Here is a 20,887-nt window from a genome sequence, read left to right on the forward strand (position 1 = left end):
ATGTTTTAAAAATAAACCTACACCAATTTGCCCATTGAACGTCCAACATAAGCGCATCAAATATTTGTTCACTGCACACACACATACACGCCTCACTTTTTTCTTGTCAAATTATCGTCCCGTGAGTTATATGCATTAATTTGCATTCAGTTCCCATTGGCGCGGAATTTCATAAAAAGCCTCGAGATCAATCACGGACAGTTGATTATCTGAAAACGGGTTTGGGGTCGATAACCAGGCCGAATTTTTCGGCAACTCTCATGTAGGTGTTGGAACGAGCCGGTTCGCCAGAAGCGTGTGCGTTGCGCGCGCTTTTTTAAATTTGGAAGCGGTGTTTATTTTTTATTCGTAGTTGACAGCTATTTTGTGTATCTATGTCATACCTAAAAGGAACGAACGAACGACAAATTACAGTTCATTCATCGAATAAACTCTTCAAAATATCAATTTGATACATAACAGCATTGTATAAATGATACTCTAAGAGCGTATACGCATTATGCGGGTAGCCGCATTGCGGGTAGCCGTCCGGCTAACCGCAAGCACAATTATGTACGTAATATTCATTTCTATGCGCACTGTGCGGTCTGCGGTAGCCGCATCGCAGTGCGCATAGAAATGAATATTACGTACATAATTGTGCTTGCGGTCAGCCGGACGGCTACCCGCAATGCGGCTACCCGCATAGTGCGTATACGCTCTAAGATTCTCAAGATATTATGTGTTCTGCAAATAAATCTGTTGAATTTGAAATATAAATTTTCAAGCAATCTCTGTTTTCTTTTTCATAATGGACGTTCATATAGGTACCTACCTACAGACTAGAAGTAGGCAAGTTTTTGCTTTCGAAATATATAACATCCCACATCCATGATTTATACAACATGAAATTTTTTTTTAAATTCCCAACATGTAAAAAACATATATTAAATAATAAATACAAAAGTCGCACCAAAATGTAGTGTATATAAAATTATCTCAGTACTCCGAAAGAGCGCTTTCCTTTGCTGTAAAAGGTACACTTTGCAAATTTTAATGAGGCCCGATACAATTCAGCCACCATTCTTCTGAATACCTTAATAACCGCTTATAATTAGGAGCACGGACAAAAACTTTAATTTATTCTTCATATTCTTGAATGATAATTAAATGATTCTTTTTTTCGTTGAACTGTGCTATGAAATATGTTATAATTATTATAGTGTTTGTGATGTTTGTGAATTTTATGCAAAAATCGCTAGTCAGATTTAGATGGGAATTTAGTGGGGAGATAGGTTATTAAAACACATACACTGGATAAAAATACGTTTTATTTATACCATAACTATTATTTACGTTAATTGTTCACATATTCATTTAATGGTGACAATTATTTCATCTCTAAAACAAACAAAAAATCAATGTAAAAAAGTAAAAGTGTAGTAAAGTAATTCAAATATTTGTTATCGAATTTTAATTCCTAATATGTATATATATTTTTATTACATTTTAAAGTACTTGTGATATTACATACTACATATTTTCGGAATGTTATCAGTTTAGTTCCAGCTATAATAATCTTATATATAAAAATGAATCGCAAAATGTGTTGGTAAGCGCATAACTCGAGAACGGCTGAACCGATTCCGATAATTCTTTTTTTATTATATTCCTTGAAGTACGAGGATGGTTCTTACGTAGAGAAAACCTAAATATGTACCACGGGCGAAGCCGGGGCGGACTGCTAGTACATAATATGTTTGAGTGAAGCATTTGATAATAGAGAAGAAGTTTAAAAATACAGGAATTATACAATCAACCTGAAATAATTATTTTTGACAAAAAACTTAACCATCTCCAAAATTATTATCAGAATTAGACCAAAAAATTGGAGTTCACGGAGGGCACAAACTTTGAAATTAAATCAAATACAAATCAAAATCGGATCAACTATTCGAAAGTTTGTAAGTAACAAACAAAAAACCTAACCTTCTCCTTTTTCGAAGTCAGTTGAAAAAATGTTTTAAAGCTCTAACTCTATGTACCAAAGAAAATATCCGGTGCTTACATTCTTTGACTGAAACGTAATCGAAATAAGAGTCAGGTATCAAAGCTTAAAAAAAGCTTTAAAAGTTCCTTCTATTAATCATAGATAGATAGCACTTAGTGAAATTAGAGATCCAACCATTCGAATGTGAACTTTATACCTAAACATATAAGGTATATTTTATACTAGCTGTGCCCGCGACTTCGTCCGCGTGGAATAGTGACTGCATAGTAGTTACTACTTAACACACAATTATTGAGTAAACACGTCTTGAAACACGTACTATCATATACAACTAAATTATAAGTACTTACACATTATTATAAAGTTAAGAAATTAAATAAATAATAATACAAAATAACTGTTAGTAAAATTTATTACTAAACTGAGCTATAAAACTTAGGTACAGAAGAGTTCAAAATTTCCAGGATGTGGTTATTCTCCCGCTCCCATATTCCTTCTACTTTCACAGACTTTCAACTCTTCCCGTTCACCCCTAGTAAATGGCAGAACCGATTTTGATCTAAACCATGTCTAATCATACCTATATATTATGTACATGTCATATCCTTTCGTTTGGTACCTACTCCATTTGGATTATTTATCCCCAGTATCACCCATAAGGTGCCCTATATGTAGGTAATAAACAGATTAACCAATTTTGATAAAACATGACTAATTGTAATTCACACGTCATTTGATATGCCGCTTGATTATATTATTTGACCACATTCGATTATTCATTCCCACTTTTACCGCTATAAATCAATAAATGGATGAACCGATTTTGATTAAATATGCCTCATCATACTTCTCACGTCAGGTCATGCCCTTTCATTTGATATGCCACTTGGGTATATTACTTGACAACTTTTATACCTATATCCAATAAATGGATGAACCAATTTTGATAAAATATGTCTTATTGTACTTTACACGTCATGTCTTTCATTAGATAAGTCACTTGAGTATATTTGATAAAATTTATTTATTTATTCCCACTTTTACCCCTATATCAAATAAATGGATGAACCGATTTCGATAACATTGGACTACTTAATTGTTTCTGACAGGTCGTCTTTTTCATTTGATATATCACTTGGGTATAACAGACAGCATTCGTTTTTCTCATTCCCACTTTTGCCCTACATATAATTATTGGATGAACCGATTTTGATTAAATATGCCTCATTATACTTCTCACGTCAGGTCATGCCCTTTCATTTGATATGCCACTTGGGTATATTCGACAACTTTTATTCCCACTTTTATACCTACATATTATATCCAATAAATGGATGAACCAATTTTGATAAAATATTATGTCTTATTGTACTTTACACGTCATGTCTTTCATTAGATACGTCACTTGAGTATATTTGATAAAATTTATCTATTTATTCCCACTTTAACCCCTATATCAAATAAATTGATGAACCAATTTTGATATAATTTGACTTGTTGTTTCTGACAGGTCGTCTTTTTTCATTTGATATATCACTTGGGTATAACAGACAACATTCGTTTTTTTCATTCCCACTTTTACCCCTCTATTATATTAAATGGATGAACCGATTTCGATTAAATACCTATGCCTCATTATACTTCTCACGTCAGGTCATGCCCTTTCATTTGATATGCCACTTAGGTATATTTGACAACTTTTATTGCCACTTTTATCCAATAAATGGATGAACCAATTTTGATAAAATATTTCTTATTGTACTTTACACGTCATGTCTTTCATTAGATACGTCACTTGAGTATATTTGATAAAATTCATTTATTTATTCCCACTTTTACCCCTATATCAAATAAATGGATGAACCGATTTTGATAAAATTTGACTAATTGTTTCTGACATGTCGTCTATTTTCATTTGATATATCACTTGGGTATAACCTACATTAACAACCTACATTAACAACTAACATTCGTTTTTTTCATTCCCACTTACCCCTATAATATATTATAATAAACAACTAATGTAACAAAAAAACGCATCTAATTCGTATTACCCGTTAGCGAGCTACGGTGGCACAGACAGACACGCAATACACACATAGCGGTCATAACACCCCTCTTTTTGCGTCGGGGGTTAAAAATATAATACCTACGACATAATTTCAAAGACCTTTTATGTAGAAAATTTACCTAGAAGTAACCATAATGCTATTTGTGCAGGTTTTATACTTATGAGCAAAAATCTAAATAAAGGTCCTTTGACCCCCCTACTACCCCCCCACCCCACGGTACTTTCGATATGATCATCTGGACATGTCAAGGAATAACTTAAGCGTATAATCTATACTTATAATAAATCTGTAGAGAGGCCAATTCTGTACATGAAATATATTTAAAAAAAAACTATGAAGGGGTTATAAGGGATCGCTACTGATGCCAAAAATGCAATCAGTAAAATTTTTGTCTGTCTGTCTGTCTGTCTGTCTGTCTGTCTGTCTGTCTGTCTGTATATTCGTTATAGAAACAAAAACTACCAGACGGATTTTAACTAAATTTGGCACAATTATTCTTCATACTCCTGGGCAGGTTATAGTAAAAGAATCATGTAAATCGGTGTAGAAACACCAAAGTTATACATGAAATACGTTATAAGTCATCGCGCGTGAATACAGAATCATGCCATAAGGATTATTTTTGTGTATCAGTTGCCGCGTTCGACGCGCTGCGCGGCGGGAGCTATAAAAATTAAAAAGGCGGCGGGTCTGCACCCGTTTCGCGTTGTCACGGCATCACGTGTGAATGGCTGAACCGATTTCGATTACTTATTCTTTTCAATAGAAAAGAATGATCGAAATTATTTTCAATAGAAAGGAATATAATAATATTCCTTGAAGTACGAGGATGGTTCTTATGTAGAGAAAACGTAAATATGTACCACGGGCGAAGCCGGGGCGGACCGCTAGTTTACGTAATAAAGTAATTCATGTATAGAATGCCTTAGCAAATGTTCGCTGTGATTACTTAAATGGTCATAACTTTTTTATTTATGAACCGATTGACATGAAATAAACACTAAATGTTAAATGAAGCTTACCACAATATATTAGTGAAAACCGCATCTAAATCGGATAAGCCGTTTCTGAGATTAGCGTGTTCAAACATACAGACAAACAGACAAACAGACAAACCGACAAACAGACAAACAGACAAAAATTTTTTTAACAACAGTTTTGGGTTTGGGATCGATTTAGTAATAACCCCTGCTAATTTTTTTTTACATATTTTCATTGTACAGACACCACTTTTCTAGAATTTTATTATATGTATTGATGATGATGGGTGTTGTGTTTGCGAATGTGTTGAAAACTCGAAAGTTCAAAGACCTTCACCCACACTAGTCTATATTTTTTGTTTCAATTCGCAGTAACGATGAATCGTATTTGAATAGACATCGGTCATCGATTGTCCGCTCTTAATATTTATATCGTGATATAATGGTAATGTAGATCATTGGAGAAAAAACTGCTTATGCAATAAGGCTGTTCCTGTAGTATCGTTTTTTGGTATGAAATTTATTATTATGGTTGTCGAGGTATTTCTCGCTAAAAATTAAGGATAATTAAAGGCAATAAGTGGGTATAATTATGTTTTTCTGTAAAGCCTCTTTTTGGTTTAGAGTTTCCACAGTCTTGGAACGTGAACCTGCTTTCAATGACAAAGTAACGATTCAACAGTAGCAGAGCGTAAATTTGATATCAATTTCACTTTAAATTTAAAAGGTAAAGGTTAATTTTTTTTTTTTTTTATAATAGAGCGGGTAACGGAGCAGGTGGGTCACCTAGTGAGGTGATCACCACCGCCCATGAGCACTCACAAAGTTACCTTTGTGAGGCTATTACCGACTTTCGAAGGTGGGTAAATTATCTTAAATTATGTAACTATGTTGATGATAGAACTTGAAAACAAAAATTAAAGAAAAGATCTTTTAAACTTCACCTAATTACTAACCTTTACGGTCATAAACTAGATACTAAATGCATTTCCAATTATTCTTTGTACACAAACGCCGCGTTCAAGCGCTCGTGCATAACACGCCTAATCGTTAAATATTAATGATATTTGCTTCCGACAACAAGACATTTCACGTGTTTATGATCTAATTAAAATAAAACGTTTTTCAAACAAAACTTTCCTTATACAATAAAATACACATTTACTGTACGGTTTATTAATTTTAGCTTTTTATATGGAAATACGGAAGAAATTGTATCAATCTCGATATACTGTTATATATTTATTGAATCTAGATTAATTTAAATGAGAACTAGCTTTCCGCCCGCGGCTTCGCCCGCATTTTCAAAGATAAACCCGCATAGTTCCCGTTCCCGTGGGATTTCTGGGATAAAACCTATCCTATGTGTTAATCCAAGTTATCCTCTATATGTGTGCTAAAATTCATTGTAATCGGTTCAGTATTTTTTGCGTGAAAGAGTAACAAACATCCATACAAACTTTCACATTTATAATATTAATAGGATTATAGTCTGAGCTGAGACCGTTACATTAAAGTAATTATTAACAAATATAATTGGAATGTCTGTTTTAATATAAAAAAAAACTTTCATTAACGAATCTATAAACCTACTTGTACTTAATATGTATTATAAAGCTGAAGAGTTTGTTTGTTTGTTTGTACGCGCTGATCTCAAGAAAGAACGCGGGTAAAACCGCGGGGCGCTAGCTATATAATTGTTTCGAATGCCCTGACAAAATTTATTTTTAAACATTTGTCGGTTTGATGACTTGCAAATTAGTCTATATTTAACTCGTGAAGGTTTTTACCCAGTATTTAGGTACATTAGTAAAGCAGTGATTTCGGTTATCGTAAAACATCTATGATAAAAACGTGAAAATGATACTTCAGAGTGACTAAGCTATATTTTTTTTTATTCGTTATCTAGTTTATTTATTTAGGTCTTATAGTAGCGACAATACTTCGCGATTTTTTTTATCTTAACTATGATATTTAGAGATTTATAAAGGAAAATCGACTTTTTCGTGTCAATGATAAGCGTATTAGTATGGTCTTAATAAACATGGATTTAAATACAAATTAATTATGTTATATTATGAAGATTAAATCAAAATTAAATTAAATTATATTATAAAGATTAAATCGCCTTCGCGTTTAACCAGCATCGTACATGTCCTTTATTAATATGGTTGCCTGGAAGAGATTGCTGCCTTTTGTGCACTTACCGTATTCATGTTTTCTTGTTAAATTATGTTTTTATTACTGGTACTTGTACAATAAAGTGTCATAAATAAATAAATTAAATTCATGTCAGACACTTCATGCTTAATTTTCAGGTAATATATTATTTTTTCCTGTTTTATTTTACGAATTTATTAAACAAATAAATAAGTAAACTTAAAATTATTAACACATCAAAATTACATCAACTAAAGGCCAATGAATCCTCAGTCCCAAGAGTAGATACAAACAATCAAATAAATATTATATGTATTACGATTTAGTTCCAAAGACATTTAAAAAACTCTATTACGTCTTTCGTTCTAGTAGATGTAGTTTTTAACTAATCAGTAGTTAGAACTGATAAAATCGTTCAAAAAAAGAGTGACTGTTGACAGATGTCTAGTCGACGAACTTTGGTTGGCAGGAAAATGGATCTTTAAATAGACAGGACGCTTAACAACGAAACTTTGAACTGAATTAACCTGTAGTCTAGTTTGTATATTGTAAGTATATGTATCATGTTAAACTACGTATAGATTAAGTATATTATGTACTAGCGGTCCGCGCCGGCTTCGCCTGTGGTACATATTTCGCAATAAAATGTAGCCTATGTTCTTTCTCAGGGTCTAAAGATTATCTGTGCCAAATTTCATCAAAATCGGTCCAGTAGTTTATGCGTGAAAACCATACATACATACAAACCTTTCCTCTTTATAATATTACTTATTAGTATAGATTATGTTATGCTACGTATTATAATATACGTAGTTGTAAGCTGAAGAGTTTGAATGAACGCGCTAAAAGAAGTAGATTCGAATTAGTTTTGTATCGAATAGTTCATTTATCGAAGAAGATTTCATTACTTATTAATCTGGCTTAAAAATGAACCTACAACAGAACCTAGAGGTTCTATATAATATATATAACATATTATGTCCGTAATAAGTCGAACATTATAATTGATGTATGGTGCTTAACCCCATACCCACGGGACTGAAATTTGACGTCAGAATCTACTGTTTACATGTTCCGACTTCCGTTGTCACGCTAAAGTCCACTTCCTAATCAAGCTTTGGTTTCTACGGAAAATTTGACAAATATTCTTCTACAAAATTCATCTATCTATTAATCGAAACACATCTAAATATCACCGATTGAGACGCAAAAACAAAGACCGCATGTAAAAATCGTCCCGTATGACTTTCATATAAAAAGTAATAACAGTAAATAATTCATAACAGTACACTGATATTATCGATGTAATATAATAGCGGTTAACAATGCGGCTGTAACCAATATCGAGTTCAACTTTGTTAATTGATCCCTTACTATTGAAAAACAACGAAACAATACATTTATTTGTTCATTGTTGATAGTATTTTGTCTGTATATGGAATTAAATCGCGGTTTATTGCAGCACCGGAAAATACCTAAGAGGTGCTTTAAATCCATACTAATATTATAAATGCGAAAGTAACTCTGTCTGTCTGTCTGTTACTCAATCACGCCTTAACTACTGAACCAATTTGCATGAAATTTGGTATAGAGATATTTTGATACCCAAGAAAGGACATAGGATAGGTTTTATCCCGGAAACCCTACGGGAACGGGTTTTTCTTTGAAAACGCGGGCGAAGCCGCGGGCGGAAAGCTAGTTTGCAATAAACTCAATTTAGATTGTGATAGAAAATTTGAAATTATTTCAGATGTACTTAAAAATAATTTTGGCAACTTAACAAGTAAAATGTTCGTATTAACTACAAAGAGAGGAATTTTTCTCCTTATGTTAACAGTATTTAAATAAGCTATCACATGGTTATTGGTTAGTAAGACTTTTAATACAGACTAGCTGCTCCGCGCGGTTTCACCCCCGTGGCTCCACTCCTGTTGCCCGTAGCGTGATGAAATATAGCCTATAACCTTCCTCGATAAATGGGCTATCTAACACCGAAAGAATTTTTCAAATCGGACCAGTAGTTCCCGAGATTAGTGCGTTCAAACAAACACACAAACAAACTCTTCAGCTTTATAATATTAGTACATATTACAGATTATATCAATCGGTGACAGGTCACTAGTAGTGAATGATGAATCATTTGAAATCACTCCTACATCTCGAACCGACATTCCATTCACAGATCATCGGGTGGGTACTTTTTATTATACAATACAATTTTATATGTTTAGAAGTAGCAAAAACTAATAAAGGTTCATATTTAAATATAATGGTAATTGTTTTTTTGTGCGATAATAAGGGTACTTGTCATTATAATAGTCGTTATTTGTTAAATTTCTTTTGAATGTATATATTTAGCACAGCGTAGGTTAAAGAAGCTTAATATATTTGTGCTATAATTATTTTATGTTTGTTTTTAATCCTATTATTACGTTTCTGTATATTATCATGGTTATTTATATATTTTTAAACAACAGATTATAAATAGAATTATTCAGAATACTCTCAGTACATTTTTAACTCCTTTTTTATACCTTACTTAACCATAATTAAAACTTCACATTGTAACACAGCTACACGAATTCCTTAAAAATTCCCATTTAATCTTACGAATACGGAATGCCGAAGACCAAAAATAATTTACGACTACTTAAATTTAAGCAAACGTTGGTAATGCTCATTAATTCATTAATTAATATAATAAATCTCGAGTGGACATAAAAATACTTCAATTATATCATTACGGTTCGTTGCTGTGTGGAGTAAAAAATAGCTAAGGGTGAATCGGATTAGTGCTTCGAGGGTTCACTTGGGTTCAGTTTAACCGACTGCATAAAAGTACTTCGTTCCTATGTTTGTATTATGGTTTATTGTGGAAATGGAAAATAACGAATGAATTAGGTATAATATTTTGAATAAAAGATACATCTGCGCTTCCGAAGGGAAGTAAAAAATTGTATAAGTTTTCTTATCATGTTTCTTACTTGAAACAAAAAGGTTTTATCAAAATGTTGATTAGGTACTTGGATTAAATGATGTAGATCAAAATTTTCAAATGAAATGGTTGATGTTTGAAAAATTTTGGCTACATTCACGATTTGTGAATAGGTATTTATAGTTTTTTTTATATACGATTACATTGTGGTGGTACAGACAAACACACACGCACATTTTAACTGTAAATTTTAAGATGTCGGAACCCACTCGTTACGGAGCTGTGATGTTTAAAGGTGATTTATTACATAATTAATGACAAATATTTCTTAACGAAGCCCCACTTACTTGTCATTGTTCATTATGTCAGTATGTTCTTGTTTTTACTTTATAATTATAAGGATTTAATACTTTATTTTGTAAGTTCTTATTTTATGGGATAGAGGGAATCGCAAATTAAATTGTTCTATACGTTGCACTTGAGAACGAGTGAACGAATCAAAGGAATGAATGACTTGTGAGTAAGTGAGTGATGTTCTTGTATTATATATATTTCTTTAAAAACGTATAATTAAGGTAGACTTTTTATTAATTTACATAAACATTGTTATTGTTGTGTGTATTGAAATAAATGATTTCTTTCTTAGTTCAAACTATTCTTAAACAAAGTCTTACATTTAATTATACTTTTTAACTAATAAACAACGTTTGAATATATTTTACTTATCAATAACTGTCGTGGCCACACGGCCCCGTTTCTTAGTAACAAGATATAATCTAAAAGAACTAGGTATCTAGGACAGGCGCTGATTAAAAACTAATACGTACTAGGAATAGGCCAGAATATGAATAGTCACATGATAGTCGCCTGAAAATATCTATGGGCATACTTTTAAGTAATCTAATCTGGTTGTAACATTATAATTTATAAATACAAATTTGAATTTATAATTTTCTTGCTTCCAAACTTTTGAAGTTAAATTTAAGTTTTAAAATACTTAAAACTTTGAATTTGGGAAGTTTAAAGTATATAAATAGAAAAATAAAACTTCATTTCCTCGGTTACCTACGCGATAGCTTGAGAACGACTAAACTGATTTCATCAATTTTTAGTTTTAGTTTTTGTTAAAAAAGCACAAAATGTATAGGTCATTTTGTGCATTACTTTAAGAAGAATAAACTACAAATTAAACAAACGACTTTAATTACTTAATAATTATTTTAGTCTATTCATAAACCTAAGAATTCGATCATAGGCATTGTAAATAGTTAATACAACTTTCTAAGATCTAGGTTCTTTACGGTATCGTCAACCTTTTGTGTAGTGACGAAACTATGTGTACTTTTGTTTCATAACATAATGATAACTACCGTTTAGCTGTTGCCGACTTGGTCACGTGAAATAAATGAAACATAACCTGACAAAATCGCTACCAAATCAGTTTTGTCCAAACTTCATTTTATTTCAGTAAATAAAAGCTTGGAAATATTTTACTCACTCGGAATGTAATGATTTAATATTAATAAAAAAACATTGTTTAATCAACTCATAAATCAACTTATAAAAAAAAATTACAGTTTTCAACTAGGGACTTTGACATTTGGCGTGATTTCTGTCACACGTGTTTGGGTTATTAATTTAGTGTTTTGGCTATTTTAACAATAATATATTCACTTTGAGCTGTTTTGTGTTCGTCTTTAAGTGACATATCACACTAGCGGATTGCGAGCGGTTTCAAAGCGGAGCGGGTGCGCAACGAATACGTTGCGGTTGCGCAGCGAATTCGTTGCGGACGCGTGGCAGATGCGCAACGTTTACGTCGCAGTCATGTACACTCATTAACAAAATGGAATCCGTGCTGGTTGTTACTTATAACTTGTGATAGTATAATAATTATGAGATCATTATTTTTTACGAGTTTCATAACATGTTAATGTTTAGGGTATTGTTTTATCTATTAAATCTTGGTCGAAATGCAATCAGATAACTTAATTGCTCATTAAGAAAGTTCATTAGTGAAATAAATGTTAAAGCTCCTTAACTAAAACAGGGCTATCTTATTATTAGATAAATAGCAGTGAATAGAAAATTTTATCAAGCAACCAGCAACTCACTATCACTTTGCTCATAATTAGGTTCACAAAATCTCTTTATAACATACGTTGCTATGGGAGAGATTATACTGGTCAGTCGTTACATACTTTTGGAATGTATGGTACATTCTAAAAGTCCTAGTAATTCAATTTTATAGCACCTTTTTTTAACAACTCCAGTTGTTATTACATCTTTAGTTAACTGTTAAGTAAGTGCATTTCCACAGTACGGTTAAAAAATTGAGTGCTACAGAAACGATGGAAATATTGAATGGAAGTTAGGCAAGGCGGAAGGGCTGGCTTTTGTGCGAGAGTATACAAAATGACGCGTCCGCAACGAATTCGCTGCGCAACCGTGGCGTGTTCGTTGCGCGCCCGCAACGTATTCGTTGCGCACCCGCTCCGCTTTGAAACCGCTCGCAATCCGCTAGTGTGATATGTCACTAAGTGTTTAGTCTGTGGTTATAGTGGTAAGTGTACTAACAATTCACTAATATGGGCCCTGATCCACCCGATCCTAAACCCCCGGACGTCCAGGAAAGAAGCATGGAATTGGACATCTCTCAGAATAAGAGGCAAAGGTGTCCGTCACCTGAGTCTACAGATGAATCTCCAACCAAACGCTTTGTTCCATCTGATCCCATTTCACTTGTTAATCCGTCTATATTTGTTGATCCTATTTTAAATAATCCTATAAGATATAGTGGTGATGAAGTTGGACCATACATTGTCCACGTATCTCGCATAGAAAACGATCCTTCTGCCGGCCTGTCCATCCGTCCGATCAAATTTGGATCTTTCTTATATAGCCAAAAAGTACCTAATATTTTAAGAGACGGAGTAAAATCTGTTGGCCGCAACAGGATATCGGTTGAGTTTGCATCAGCTGAGGATGCTAATAATTTTTTATCTTTACCTGCTTTGGCTGAAGCTAAATTTAAGGCATTCATTCCTACCTATCATATCACCCGCATGGGTATTGTAAAAGGAATACCGATAGAATGGACCATGGATGATTTGGTGGAGTGTGCAGAATTCCCTAACAGGCACGGTCGCATACTTAAAGCACGTAGACTTAACAAAAAAGCTAGCCTTGATGGAATTACAACTTGGGTTCCATCCCAAACGGTGGTTCTAACTTTCTTAGGTCAAGCAATGCCATCAAAAATCTATTGTAGATACACTTCACTTCCTGTAGAAATTTACCATTACCCTACCATCCAGTGCCACAAGTGCTGTCGCTTTGGGCATATCCGCGACCAGTGCCGCTCAAAAGAGAGGTGCTACAAATGTACACAAAACCACTCGGGTGACTCCTGTCCCATTCCTGAATCTCAAGCACTATGTGTCCATTGCAATGGCACTCACTTTGCCATTGACAAAAATTGCCCGGAACACAGCCGGCAAAAGTCAATTAAACTTTTGATGGCCACAGAAGGTATCTCATTCGAGGAAGCCTCTAAGCTTACCCCTTCAGTGTACAGACCCTTTTCGGAAACAGCCAGTTTCGTTTTTGCGCCTAGACCACAACAATCACCTGTTTTCCCCACCCCTTCTATGAAACAATCCAATAGTGTTCGTCAAACTCGTCCTCTTAATAAAACTTCATACAAAAAGACCTATTCGATACCCCCTCGCACTCATGCACCACTAGGTAAAACATATGATGTAGCTGCACACCGCCAAATAACTCAGGAATTACCCTCTACTCAACCGAATGGTTGTGCTTTATCCCAAAACCCAGACCCCCCGGTTGTACTTAGCTCTAACGTTGAGCTTTATGTTTCAGCCTTAGAAACTTTTCTTAAAAAAACAGATTCAATACCGACCAACGTTGCCCATAGACTTATAAATCTCATCTCTCTATTTAACAGTAATGGCCCTCACAATCCTCCAGTGGAACGCTCAAAGCATTCGTCCGAAATGTCATGAAGTACTTGACCTTATTTCAACCCACAACCCTATAGCTTTTGCCATCTCGGAGACATGGCTAGTTCCCGGAAGTCACTTTCGGATTCCTGGCTTTTTTTGTCTGCGAGATGACAGAGCCGATGGGTATGCTGGAACAGCACTTTTACTTAAACATTGTTTAAATTTCTCTCGTATTCTATTGCCTATGCATGATCAGCGTATTAACGCTGTGGCTGCAAGATGCAATAATGTCTCTATTATTTCTGTCTACATTTCTCATCCTCATCCTTCTATTATACCTGATCTTTCACTTATATTTTCCTCCGTACCGTCTCCTCTTTTAGTATTGGGCGATTTTAATGCTCAGCACACTTCTTGGGGATCTTCTGTTTGCAATACATTTGGGCACCTGCTAATGGATCTGCTTGATGACCTTGACCTCTGTGTAATTAACGATGGATCTCCCACTAGGAGAGTCCTTCCTAATCAGAGTCTCTCCTCTGTAGTTGATCTATGTATTTGTTCTTCCTCCTTGGCTCCATCCCTCACCAATTTAACTCTTTCTAGTACTCATGGTAGCGACCACTTTCCTCTTCTCTCTTCCCTTTCCCAGTCTGTTATCCCATTGACTTCCCCTTTCCCACCCCTACTCATGTATAGACTTTGTAAAGCAAACTGGCAGGATTATGCTACTGGTCTTGACAATCTGGTTGAGTCCCTTCCTTCCGTTTCTCTTCATAACAATTTATGTACTTATTCTGACTTTGTGGATTGTATTAAAAACGCAGCAGCGAATAACATCCCACTTAAATCCGTTTCCAACTCTGGTTCTCGCAAAGTCTCTCCGCCATGGTGGGACGATGAATGCTCAACTTCTGTCAACTCAAGGAGAGAGGCCGAAATTCAGTACAATGCTTCCATGTCCGTTGAAAATTTTATACATTATAAAAGAATAGCCGCGCGTACCAAGCTTTTTCTTAAAAATAAAAAGAAAGCAGGCTGGCTATCATTTTGCGAGAGTCTGTCGCCTAGAACACCTGCATCAGTTATTTGGAAGAACATACGTAAATTTCGTGGCTCTCTTTCTTGTAACGACATAGATTCCAATGACTCCTCAGTGTGGCTTGAAGAGTTTGCTGATAAGTTCTCCCCTCCCTTTGTTCCTTCTTTAGATTCTTTTCCTATGGCCACTGGTCCGCTCGTCTCATCTCATGACAACAATATGGAAGCCATATTCTCCCTGGAAGAGCTAAATGTATCCCTTAGCGGCCTTTTAGACTCTTCTCCCGGATTAGATGGCATTCCTTATTCTTTCATACGCCAATCCGGTCCCATAGCCAAGCAGTACTTTTTAAACTTAGTAAACTCCTTTTATGAATTCGGTTACATCCCTGACTCTTGGAAATCACATCTCATAATTCCTTTACTAAAACCAGGTAAACAAGCCTGTTGTGCCGACTCATATCGACCAATCGCTCTTTCTTCGTGTCTGTCTAAGATAGCTGAACACATGGTTAAAAATAGACTCGAGTGGCTTGTAGAAAATAGGAGACTGTTATCCGGGTCTCAATTTGGATTTAGAAAGGGTATGAGCGTACTGGATTGTTTAGGCATTTTATCCACTGACATTCGATCGGCCTTTGAAAGAAAGCAGTATTTGGTAGGCGTTTTTTTAGATATAGCGTCAGCCTACGACAGTGTACTTCTTCCGGTACTCAGAAACAAATTGTTACAGCTGAGTATCCCAGTGAGGATGATACGATTTATCTGCAATCTTTTAATGTCAAGATCCATTCAAGTGCGTCATAACTCTCATATTTCTTCCACTAGGCTTACCTGGAAGGGGCTCCCTCAAGGATCGGTTTTAAGTCCTCTCCTATATGCTATCTACACTTTCAACTTGGACACGACGGTCACATCATTCTGTGACATACTTCAATATGCAGACGACATAACCTTATTTGCTCAGTCCCATGACATGGATGAAATCACCTCGCGCCTTAATTCAGCTTTGTCGTATCTTCGTGATTGGCTGTCGGATCATGGTATGACTGTATCTGTACCAAAATGTTGTGTTGTAGTTTTCACTAAAAAGCGCCACATTCCCGCACCTACCTTAATACTGGGCGATGAACCAATTCCAGTCACTAATAAAGTTAAGTATCTAGGCGTTATATTGGATTCAAGGTTATCTGGTTCCCCACATGTTAACTACATCAGTCAAAAATGCGAAAAAGGGATTAATATATTACGATCTCTGGCAGGAGTATGGTGGGGGGCCCACCCATACTGTCAGAAACTTATTTATAATGCTGTGGTGCGTAGTCACTTAGACTATGCTTCTTTCATACTCGATCCATGCAATAAGACGGCACTGAATAAACTAGACAAAGTGCAATCTCGTTGTCTACGCTTGATTACCGGTGCAATGAAATCTACCCCTGTTAACGCCCTGCAGGTTGAGTGTGTTGACCCTCCCCTAGCTCTCCGCAGACAGTATCTGTGTGATAAATATTTTTTTAAATCCATCTATAACTCTTCCCATATCCTTTGGCCCAAACTCCATAATCTCCTTCAAATCTCCACTAATCAAAATCTCCGACCCTCTGCTAATTTTTCTTGTTTACTAAAAAGCTTCATAAGATTCACCCGTCTGCCTGATCCTACTGTTCAGTTTGAACTTTATCCTCTCTTCTCCGTTAACTTCCAGTCACTTACGTACAATCCACCCATACTTTTAAATTGTGGCATAACTAAAGATACAATTAACGCTAATGCTACATTTAATGAAATTGTAGCCAATAAATGGCCCAATTGGCACCTCTTTTTTACCGATGCCTCAAAAATGTCCGATATGTCATGTGTGGGAGTCGCTGTTTGGTACCCTCAATCCAGCATTATTCTCCAGTTTAAGTGCCCCCCTTTATCCACTGTTTACACTGGTGAAGCTACAGGCATTCTCGAAGCCCTCAATTTCATTAACTCTCACAACCTTGATAAAGCGGTTATATTTTCCGACTCATTAAGCTGCCTCCAAGCCCTTCTATCTAATCCTTTTCGATCTAAATCCTGTCACCCCTTGATTTTAAGAATACGTGTGGTGCTTCTAAATTGCCTCAATAAGGGTCTCCACATTCAAATCACTTACATACCAGGTCATACTGGTATAGGCGGTAATGAGATGGCTGACTCTTTGGCTAAGTCTGCTACGCAAGTGGGTTGCAATACTCACTTCAGTAATTATAGTCAAGACCTTGTTCCACTATCAAAATTGCGTTTGGATGGGAAGTGGTTGAATCTTTGGCAAGAGTCCAGCCGCACAAAAGGTAAATTCTATTGGGATATTCAGCCTAATATTCCACACAAACCGTGGTTTTTCCGTTTTCGCAAATTTGACAAACTAGTAACATCCACTATCTGTCGACTCCGCTTCGGCCATGCGTGTACTCCTGTCCACCTGGCGAAAATTAGAGTACGTGATCACTCTATTTGTGAGTGTGGTTTGGATGAAGGTACTACTGACCACCTATTCTTTGAATGTACCAAGCTTCGTTCTTCATTACTGGATGTCCTCCCTCCTGAAATCCCTCGTCCCACAAATTTTAAATGTTTGTTGACATTAGTGCCTTCCAAATTTGTTGAAATTCTATCTAAATTTATTTCCTTTAACAAACTAAAGTATTAACCCCTTATTATATTTATAAACTATATTAGTGTATCCTGTAGTCTGTAATATATATAACCTGTATTGTCTTATGTGTTTGTTCTAGCCGCTCCAAGTTGATCAAAATTTCTGCATTTTCCCACTCAGTTCCAAATGTTAAATGTCACAACCGAACAAGTCTAACTGGCTGAAATTTGAGTCCTGTCTCTCCCATATATACTGGACATTGGCGAAGTCCCTTTTTATTGGGTGGAGCCATTAATTAAGAGAAGAAGAAGAAGAAGTTTTCAACTAGGTCAGTAGTCAGAGAATCATTTAATGGATTTATATTATATAGTGTACTTTAAAATATTATATAATATCCGCATGTTTACCATCTCTGTCTAGACCAGACTTCAGAGCTAAAGCCTAGACTCGCCCCGCGGCATCGTTCGCCATTTACAAGATCAAATATCGCTTTAATATTATATGATACATTAATTTTATGGTCAGTCATTTAAATTTCTTTCAAACGAGCTCTACTTTCATAAATTAGTGTGTTATTAAGTTTTTATGATTGTTGCAAGTCCAATGGAAAAGTTTTTTTACAATATTCTTGTAAAGTGATCGATATCCGACGTAAAAGTAACGGTCTCTCAATATTCTATTGTTAATGTTACGTAATATAATAAATTTAATACAAATATAATTGTTGTCTTATTTCAATAATTCTTTCTTAGTTCAATAATCTTTTCAAATTAACAAATATATTTCATTAATAGTTTTGGTGCCCCGCGGTTTCACCCGCATTGCTCCGCTCCTGTTGGTCTTAGCGTGATGATATGGGCTATCAAACACCGAAAGATTTTTTCAAATCGGACCACTACCGTTGCTGAGATTAGCGCGTTCATACAAACAAAAAAAATCTTCAGCTTTATAATATTATAAGTAATAAGATTTAAATACATTACGGTGCTTTACATCAAACGAACATACAGCTAGAGATAGAACAAGAGCATTATTTCGTGATATTTTATTGTAAACGAAAACTCGTATTCAGTGTTGTTCAGTATCAGAACATTGCATAGAATCTTTTCGAATGAACTAAGAACAACGAAAGAATGCTCTACGCCTGTTTACAATAAAATAATTTGATATAGTGGGGTAACAATGAGCATTCGCTCGTTTGATGTAAATGCGCCGTAAGAAAGCGAGGGAAAAAGATCATAAATCATAAATCGGCTAACCTCAAAAAGTGACATATAATATTCCTTTTATACCTAAAACTCCTAAGTATAATGATCCTCTTATAAATACAATAAAAGGATACTAAGTGTCCCCAATCCCACTTATGTACCAAGAGCCTATTCTACCGCTTTTGACATTTTATTCAATCAATTTCCTTTGATGTAGCTACATAATCAAAACCTTGGTTTAGATAAAAATTGGCTTATCGTTATTTTAACGTTCATTTATCTAGGATATAAGTGAAGTAGGTACAAGTAGTTTGGAAAACCTTGATATTTTTTGACGACGCGGTTGGCGCAGTGGTAAAGTAACTGCCTACTGAGCCGACGGTCCCCGGTTCGATCCCCGGTCAGGGCAAATATTTGTGTGATGAACTCAATTATTTGTTCTTGGGTCTGGGTGTTATTATCTATATATGTATTTATTAAATATTATATTTATCGTCGCCTAGTACCCACAACACAAGCCTTAATTGAGCTTACTGTGGGACTAGGTCGATTTGTGTAATAATGTCCTATAATATTTATTTATTTATTTATTTATTATTTAAGATTGCGCCCTGTAATAGCGAGATACGTCTTTATGTTAATTCAATTTGTAATATATTAATGTGTTCAATTTCAACTTCTACGACTTCTTCAACGACTACTTGGCTGCTTTGGTGAATGCATCTGCATAAAGAGGTCCTAGATTTGATCTCTATTCGAAACTTTAAAATCTATGAATAAAAAAAATGTAGTCGTTCTCTAGAAAAAAAACTCAGATCCATAGATTACTATAAAAGCCTATATTTTCTAGTTATATTTATTACAAACTTTTGCTTACTGCATATTAAATGGCAATAAAATTAATTTTTATGTCATTTCTATGTTAATACAATTGAGACATCTATTTGTATCTCACATAACTCCAATTTAATGGCCAATACATTATATTTATTCTAGTGAAAATAATACAGTCTTTTATTCATTATTTCATACTTAACTATACGCTTCTCCTGGCTCCACCTGGCTTCACTCAGCATAAAAAATGTCACTTGGTGAAGGCTAATTGAAAAATAATATAAAAATCGGTCAAGTAGTTTTGTATTAAATCATAACAAACAAACAAATATTTCGCCTTTTATTAGAATTTAGAATGAATATAGATAATTTATTCAAATAATTTTAATATAAATTAACTCGCTAAAAAAAACATGTCCAAGTGTTCGATATCCACATGACAACAGACTCATACTTTTGTAAAAAATAATTAAAAAGAGTTCAACAACCTTGATGTAAGTGATAAGGTTTGTCACGTAGTCTTCGACCAATGGTATCAATTCTGTGTGTTTAGATTGTAACTAATAACATGTGTATAGATATACTAGCGGTCCGCCCCGGCTTCGCCCGTGGTACATATGAAAAATAGATGTTGGCCGATTCTCAGACTTACCCGATATGCACAGAAAATTTCATGAGAATCGGTCCACCCGTTTCGGAGGAGTATGCAGACTAACATTGTGACACGAGAATTTTATATATATGTCACGGCTTAAGGTAGGTGAGAACATAAACTTAAGATTAGCCGGCTAAACTTAGGTTTATTTTCGACGAGGTGTTAATGTTAGTTTGTTCTATCTTTAGCCGGCTAAACTTAAGTGTAACCGCAGGCCCGTGGCTAAAAATGTCGGGGTGGGTAGATTTGGTTAGCGCCGGGCCGGTGGAGGGCTTGAGGGGCCCGCACAGTGCCAGAAAACACTCGCCCTGTTCCTTACATGTATTATAGTAACCAAATCTACCCACCCCGACTCAGGGCAGAAAGCTGGTGGCTAGGTTAGGTTAGGTTAGAACTCTTAAGACCCGCACGAGCCGAG

The 20,887-nt window shown here is 35.0% G+C and overlaps 1 protein-coding gene across 1 annotated transcript; it reads left to right on the top strand.

The window, feature by feature from the left end:
- The first annotated feature begins 12,725 nt into the window (after positions 1–12,725).
- LOC149904225 (uncharacterized) lies at positions 12,726–14,230 on the top strand. Its single transcript, XM_090108171.1, has one exon. It carries the CDS (start codon positions 12,726–12,728, stop codon positions 14,160–14,162), a length of 1,437 nt encoding a protein of 478 aa, XP_089964297.1. The 3' UTR covers positions 14,163–14,230.
- Positions 14,231–20,887: the final 6,657 nt, after the last annotated feature.

The sequence above is a fragment of the Colias eurytheme genome, chromosome 12 (genome assembly GCF_061535395.1).
Source record: "Colias eurytheme isolate Ceu_HAF_F1 chromosome 12, ilColEury1 Martin Lab GWU primary, whole genome shotgun sequence".
In the NCBI taxonomy this organism is placed as follows: Eukaryota; Metazoa; Arthropoda; class Insecta; order Lepidoptera; family Pieridae; genus Colias; species Colias eurytheme.

Coding starts and splice junctions, on each gene's coding strand:
- LOC149904225 (XM_090108171.1), top strand. CDS start 12,726: ATGGGCCCTGATCCACCCGATCCTAAACCCCCGGACGTCCAGGAAAGA.